This window comes from Oxyura jamaicensis, chromosome 25 (assembly GCF_011077185.1).
Source record: "Oxyura jamaicensis isolate SHBP4307 breed ruddy duck chromosome 25, BPBGC_Ojam_1.0, whole genome shotgun sequence".
NCBI lineage: Eukaryota > Metazoa > Chordata > Aves > Anseriformes > Anatidae > Oxyura > Oxyura jamaicensis.
This window is the reverse complement of record NC_048917.1, coordinates 353,513-360,139: the sequence shown is the minus strand read 5'-3', so window position 1 is coordinate 360,139 and position 6,627 is coordinate 353,513. Positions and strand designations below refer to the sequence as shown.

At 64.2% G+C, this 6,627-nt stretch overlaps 2 protein-coding genes across 4 annotated transcripts in view; one reads left to right on the top strand and one right to left on the bottom strand.

Moving 5' to 3' along the window:
• Positions 1-120: 120 nt before the first annotated feature.
• CERS2 (ceramide synthase 2) overlaps positions 121-6,627 on the bottom strand; it is a 22,751-nt gene continuing 16,244 nt past the window's right edge. The window contains exons 1-11 of one of the 3 annotated variants that reach the window (XM_035346577.1): positions 5,735-5,739; positions 4,343-4,516; positions 3,532-3,649; positions 3,321-3,439; positions 3,057-3,114; positions 2,924-2,974; positions 2,566-2,658; positions 2,224-2,352; positions 2,034-2,140; positions 1,771-1,924; positions 121-1,457 (exon numbers count right to left, since the gene is read on the bottom strand). In XM_035346577.1, the coding sequence (XP_035202468.1) occupies positions 1,329-1,457; positions 1,771-1,924; positions 2,034-2,140; positions 2,224-2,352; positions 2,566-2,658; positions 2,924-2,974; positions 3,057-3,114; positions 3,321-3,439; positions 3,532-3,649; positions 4,343-4,515 (1,131 nt within the window). In that variant the 5' untranslated portion in view covers position 4,516; positions 5,735-5,739 and the 3' untranslated portion in view covers positions 121-1,328. Of the gene's footprint in view, positions 1,458-1,770; positions 1,925-2,033; positions 2,141-2,223; positions 2,353-2,565; positions 2,659-2,923; positions 2,975-3,056; positions 3,115-3,320; positions 3,440-3,531; positions 3,650-4,342; positions 4,517-5,109; positions 5,262-5,734; positions 5,740-6,627 lie in introns of those variants that run through there. The other 2 variants (XM_035346576.1, XM_035346575.1) reach the window with 2 other exon arrangements.
• The window catches only part of PRUNE1 (prune exopolyphosphatase 1), a 16,025-nt gene continuing 13,784 nt past the window's right edge, over positions 4,387-6,627 (top strand). Inside the window, exon 1 of the mRNA XM_035346574.1 lies at positions 4,387-4,516. Within this exon, the coding sequence (XP_035202465.1) occupies positions 4,514-4,516 (3 nt within the window). The 5' untranslated portion in view covers positions 4,387-4,513. The remainder of the gene's footprint in view (positions 4,517-6,627) is intronic.

The window sequence follows — 6,627 nt, the reverse complement described above, 5'->3', positions numbered from 1 at the left end:
GCCCTACTGAAAGCTAAAGGGCTCAATCTTGAGGCAGTGCTTGCAAACCTACAACCCCCCCCCCCACGACTGGGCTTGCCTTTTCAGCCACACACACTTCCCAGGCCTTTTTTTTTTACCGAAGTTTATTAGTTTTTAACTTTTAATATATTTAACTTTTTTTATTTTTTTTTTTTAAAAAAAAAAAAAAAAAGAAACAACAAAACACATTTTGGTCTGATGTTGGTTAATGGTCCTTTTCCCCCACCCCTCCGTGCTGGGAGGTCTTGCTGCATCCAGCACTGCGCCCAGCAGACACGTGGATGCGTGAGGCAGAGCCAGGACTGGCTCCTTCCATCTTCCAAATAAATAGAAACAAAAATCAATCATAAATTTGTCCTGTTACAGCTGGGGAAGGGACCAGGAGAGGCCACAGAGAGGGACAGACTCTGCAATTGAAACCCATTTACAGAAGAGAAATGAGCGGATTAAAATCCTCTGCGAGGCACTAGTAGTGACTAAACCCTACGGCTTCCTTCCCGAGCACTCCGTAGTGTTGTCGAACAATTCAGCCGCTGAAATACCCAGGACTACTTCATCTGCTCCTTCCTCAGAGATCTCCGAGGGGGGCAGAGCAGGGTCTGTGCCCACTTCTCCACCAACCCCCCCACCTTGATCCTCCCTCGCTTGGTGCCAGCAGCAAAGCCGGGCACGGGGGGGCTTTTCCCAACTGTTCTCACAGGGTTGGCACCAGGGCAAGAACCTTTCCCCGCAGAGCCCAAACCCATCCCTGCAGGCAGAGCTGGCCCGGCTGCACACCGGGAAGAGGCACAAATGCCAGCTGCAGAACACACTCCCCTCCAGCGAGGGGGATGGTCAGAAACCGGGGACGAACGTGGGGCAGGGCTCGAGCTCTGCACAGAGCTGGAGCTGGGCTCTCACAGCCACTCCGCAGGGCTGCAGGGAGGGGAAGGAGCCATCCCAGAGGGGTGCTGGCAGCTGGAGAGGGAGCTGTCTGCACTCTGCCTGCCCCGGGGCATCACGGCAGATTAAGGCAGCAGGTAAAAGGCAGAAAGGGAATCGAGGGTGAGTGTGACACGGAGAAGCAGCGACCGCTGCCACCCCCAGAGCTGCAGCCCCTCCGGAGGAGGCGACGGAGGGAGCTGGAGGCCGAGATGGGCTCTCCAGGGTCCCAGTTCGCTCTGCCGGACCAGGGAGGGGAGAGGATGAAGGGGACAGGGCCCCTGGTGCTACGTGAGGGTGGCGTGATGGGATTTAACATCTCACGGGTTTGGCCTCCGGCAGGGCCCCCAGCCGCCCCTGCCAGTGCAGACACGGGGCGAGGGTGCTCAGTCATTTTTGCGGTGATTGTTGTTGAGGACCGGGTGGCCGTTGGACAGGGGCCCATTCTTTGCCACCTCGTCCTCCTCCTCCGAGTTGTCTGTCTCTTCGCGGTCACTCCTCTCATCTTCCACCACCTGCGATGGGAGAGGAAAAGCGGGCAGGTCGGTCAGCAGCAGCAGGGCCAGGGCAACATTTTCCTGCTGTGCCTCAGTTTCCCTGATACCAACCACTCCAGTTTTCTCTCCACCCCAATTATTCTCCAACAAGGACTTAACAGGACTCGGGAAGCCGTTCAGCTTCCCGGTTTGGGGTCCAAATCCACTACCGCAACCCCCAGGCTCCACCTTTTACCCGGGGCAGACCCACACCCTTCCCCAGACCCAGCCCCTGCAGCAGCACCTCCCTGCAGGATGCGGGCTGCGAGTCACCCCCGGCCCCCTGTCTTGCCTTTCCAGTTATGAACTTCTGGGCCATGCGGATGATGAGGTAGGCCCAGAAGATATGCAGCGACTGCAGCACCGCCATCATGAAGTTGAAGAAGTAGTAGCCGAAGAAGGCAGGGTAGAGATCCAGTGGATAAACCACTGTGCAGTGCATGATCCTGGCAGAAGAATTAGCTCTGTTACGGCAGGGACTGGCCTCCCACACCCTGTGGGTATTCCCGTCTCATGCCTCAGTTTCCCCACATCTTCACCAGCAACAACGCTCACCAAAAGGGCAGGATAACCAGGCGGGTGACAATGAAGACAGCAGCGAAGACAATGAAGATGTTGTTGCACGTGTTCCTCCAGCCAGCATAGTTGAACATCTTGGCAGACTGAAGGGCACAGGGTGAGAGGCAGGGAGAGCACACAGGAGGCGGCCACGGCCATGCCTGCGGTGGTGGGGTTGGGGACATACCTCCAGCAAGTAGTCGGAAGAGTCGTGCAGGGCCATGATGAGCGTTCCTGCGCGGATGTAGTTGGCAAACCAGGAGAAGCTGATGAGGATGATGGTGGCAACATGGTGGATGATCTGCTCTTTGAAGTCCTGCGCCCAGGAAAGGGGGGATGGTTACACTGACCCTGCTCCAAACCCCAGCTCCCTGACATGCCTCTTGACTCCAAGACCCCCTCTAAGATCCCCCCAGACAGCTGGTCTGGTCTCCAATGTCCACTGCAAACATGGAGAAAACCCTGGCAAGACAACCCCACATCTGCCAGCCCTGCAAGAGGCCTGGCCCCAGAGAGCCCCGCAGCCCACCTTGCGCTTGACATCAGAAGCAATGCTGAAGAGCAGGGACCAGTAGAAGGAAAGCTCGATCATGTAGTACCAGTACTGGGAGGGCAGCATGCTCTGAAAGACAAGGGACAGGTTGCAGGGGATCTTCCCTGTATTCCAGGGGGTTCAATCTCCCCTCCCCAGGCATCAGCCAACACACGTGGCTGCCAGAGGTGCTCTGTGCAACGGCAGGGGTTCACTCCCCCTCTGGGCATCAGGCAGACCCACAGGAGACCCTCCCACAACCTGGGCACCCCGATCCCTGCCTCTAGTCAGCCAGGCAGCCCCTGAAGGCAGGAAGGGCTGTGGGATGGGGACTGGGATGGGGATGAGTGCTCACCTGGATGGGGTATCCTTTCCACACCTCCCGGAGATCATAGAACCAGGGCTTCTGTACGAGGAGAGACAGAGAGAGGTGTTAGGTGGAGGCTGGGGGGGCAACAGGGCCAGGCGCAGGAGAGGCCAGTACTTACATCCACTATGACAGCCATGCCAGCAATGAAAGCAATAAGGTAAAACGTGAATCGCCAACTGGAAAAAGGAAGCAGATGGTCCTCAGACGAGCACCGGGGCGAGGGAAGGACAAGGATGGACCCACCGGCTCCATATTCCACCCTCCCTGGGCAGCTCCCAGCCGAGTGAGCCCCCACAGCCCCATGCACCCCAGGGACATGGCAGTCCCCCGGTGGCCAGCCCAACGGGTGACGGTGACGGCAGGGACGGGTGCGTGGTCTCACCTGGCCTCCCTGAACTTCTTGAGCAGGCTGGGCCGGTCCTGATTGCGGCGGCGCCGAAACCAGCGTTCCACCTGCCGCACTGTGCAGCCACTCTTCTTGGAGAGCATTTCCACATCGGCCTAAGGGCAGCAGAGATGTCAACACCATGCCACGCTGCCCCTGCTCTGCCGCTTGCCTTCCCCCAGCCCATTCCAGCCCCCCCCCACCTCACCTGCTTGGGGTGTTTGGTGGTGGCAGCATAGAACTTCTCCAGCACGGCATTGGGGGTGGCTTTTAACCTGATCTTCTCCTTGACATTCAGCAGCCCAGCCAGTGGGGTGGCCACATACCTGAGGAAGGAGTAGGGGCACGCAAGGTGTCCCCACTTCTGTGACACATGGCTGATGCGGCCCCATCAAATCCACCCATGGACCCGCAGCCACTCCGTGCCTCAGTTTCCCCATCCTACTGCTGCCTGGCCTTGCTGCAGGCAGCTTCTCCAGGGCAGGCTTTACCAGGGGGTATCCCCCAGGTCCCTCCCTCAGCCCAGGGCTGGGGAACACCTTTGGACTAGGTGCTGCCCCCCTCCCAGGCGCAGCACAAAGAGGCACGGCCGTATCCGCCCCCTTCTCCTGCCATTCCAACAAAGCCCCGTCTGTTCCCAGCCTCAGCCTCAGCCATTGTTTGCCCAACAAATCGCGCCTTAAATGCTGGGGCCTGCAGCCGACTGTGCCGTGATAAGGGCAGCAGAGGATGCACAAAGCCACGCTTGTGCAGGGCCACCGGGGACAGATCCTGGGGCCCAAAGCTATGCTGGGGACCAGCAGCAGCCTGTGGACAGAGCTCCCAGCCTGCAGGGTGCTGCTGCCAGCTCTCAGGACTCCCAGGTTTGTCCCCCACCAGGGCTGAGGACAGGGTGCCACCTCCAGGTGTTCGCCCTGCTTCTCCCCCGGCTAAGGCACCGCAGCACGTCCCCAGCTGCACGCCCATCCCCAGGGGTACTGGTATGGCTAGGCCAGGGAACCGGGGAAGGGAGCACTCACGTCTCAAAGAGGTGCCGGACGATGAGGAAGAGGAAGGCCAAGGGGATGGTGATGTAGAGGTCAGAGGCTTTGGCGTACACTCGCCCATCGCGATCCTCCAGGTCGGCCCAGGTGAGGTTCGCCGGGAGCCAGAGCCGTTCCCACCAGAAATAGCTGTACAAGGTCTGAAACATGCTGTGGGAAGAAAGGAAAGGAAAGGAAAGGAAAGGATGGCACCTTCCCCATCCCCCAGAAGCACATGGCCATGAAGGACGTCCCCTCCCACCAGCCACCGGGGCAGGACGGGACAGTTTGGCCCCAGGGCTGGTCCCAGCCAGCTGGGTGCGGGGCTGGGGACAGCCGGGCTCAGAGCTGGGGGCACGACAAGCCTGCACCACTGCCCCACGCTGCGGAATCCATTCGGGTCCACAGGCAACCCGGAGAGGATCGACCCCACACCCAGAGCAGGAGTAGGGCCCATTCTGGGGAACCCCCCCCCCCCAGCACAGACACGGCTCAGGCAGCAAAACCACTCCATGGCTGGCACTGGGGGAAGTGCCATGGGCCTGAAAGGAGAAGCGGTGCTCAGTGGTGCCTGGAATAGGATCCCCGGTGCCTAAGGGCTGGACCCCAGCACCGCTGCCCTCCACACCTCCCCTGGGCAAGCGGAGCACGACCCAGAGAAGCAGGGCCGAGGACGGGAGCACATCCTGCAGAGTGCAGACAGGGTGCGAACGGGGACACCCCTCTGCCTGGCGCGGCGGCGGTTGGCCCCGCCTGGCCTTCACCTCGGCTCCCAGCAGCCACAAGCCCCCCGGGAAGCCACCCGGGGCTGGGGTCCATGGGGCAGCGAGGGTCTCCCTGCTCCCCAGGGCGGCCGGGCGCTCGGCTCCAGCAAAGGGACTTTGCTCCGTGTGCCAGAGAGGTCAGCGGGTGATCATTAACCGAGGCGGGCTGCTGCCTCCGAGCAGCAGGACGGATCCTGGCACGGGCTGGAGGGAGGAACCTCGCTCCCGGTTCCAACATCGATCCCTGGCCCAGTTCCTGCAGCGTCAGCGGGGAAGGCACCAAGGGGACGCGCGCGGCCCCAGCAAGCAGCAGCCCGGCTCGGGGGCGATCCTTGTGGCGCCTCTCCCGGCAACGCCGGCTCCGTGCTCGCCCCCCGCGTTCGGTCCCCGGCTGCCGGGAGGGGAAACGGCCCGGAGCCCTCAGCGCCGCGGGGCGGGAGCGGACGAACGCGGGCGGCTCAGCACGCCCCGAAAACGCAGGATTAGGGATTTGCCCGAGGCACAATGGGCACCTTTGTGCCCGCCGATGAAAGGCCGCGGCCCAGGCACCCCGCGCCCGGCACCGGCCCCTCCGACGGCACCGGGACGCGACCCCGGCCGCGGGCTCGGGGTTCTCCTTCCCCACGCCGGCGCCCGCCCGCCGGGCACGGGGCCGCTGCGCTCCCGTTCCCAGTCCCCGGAGCCCCAACTCCGAGCGGGGCTTTCGGGGAGGGCCGAGGGGGCCCCCCGCCCCCCCCCCCGGGGAAGAGGAAGCGCCGGGCCCGTTTCGCAAGCGGCGCTCGGCCGGGCGAGGCCGCTGATAAGGCCGCGCGGCAGCGGGCTGCACGTAACGGGCCGGGCAGCGCCCGCGGGGCCGGCAGCCGGGGCTGGGGACCGGGAACGCCGCGAACGCGGCTGGAGAGGGGGCGGCGGGCGGGACCCCGCGGGCCGAGCGGGGCCGGTCCCGAGCCACGAGACCCCGGGGCGGGAGGGGGTCAGGGGAGGCCGCAGCGGGGCCCCGGGCACGGCCGGCCCCGGGCTGCCCCGGCTCGGAGAGCGCCGGAGCCCCGGTGGCCGGTGATTGACCCCGGGGCCCGCTCGGTCCCTCAGCTGGGGCTGGGAGCCCCGGTACCGAAGGGGGAACCGAACCCCGGTACCGGAGGGGGAACCGAGCCGTACCCCGCCCCTTCGGCCGGGGCTCTCCCGCTGCTTTCCAGCCCCGGGGGGGGCCCGCGGCGCTGCTGGGCTCAGCGGGGCCCGGAGCCGGCCCCAGCCCGGTACCCGCCCGGGTCTCTGCCCCCGCCCGGCCCCGCCCCGGGGCTGCAAAAATGGCGAGATTCGGGCGGAAAGGAGGAACGCGAGGACGGCCCGGCCCGGCCCGGTCCTGGTCCCGGCCCGCCGGGCCCGCCCCCGGCTTTCCCCTGGTCGCAGCCTCCCGAAGCGGGGCCGGGGCCGCTCCGGCGCCGCAGGGCCCGAGCTCGCCCCGGTGCGGCTCCCCGCCGCCGCGAGGCCGAACCCGCGCCCGGTTCTCCCCCGCGG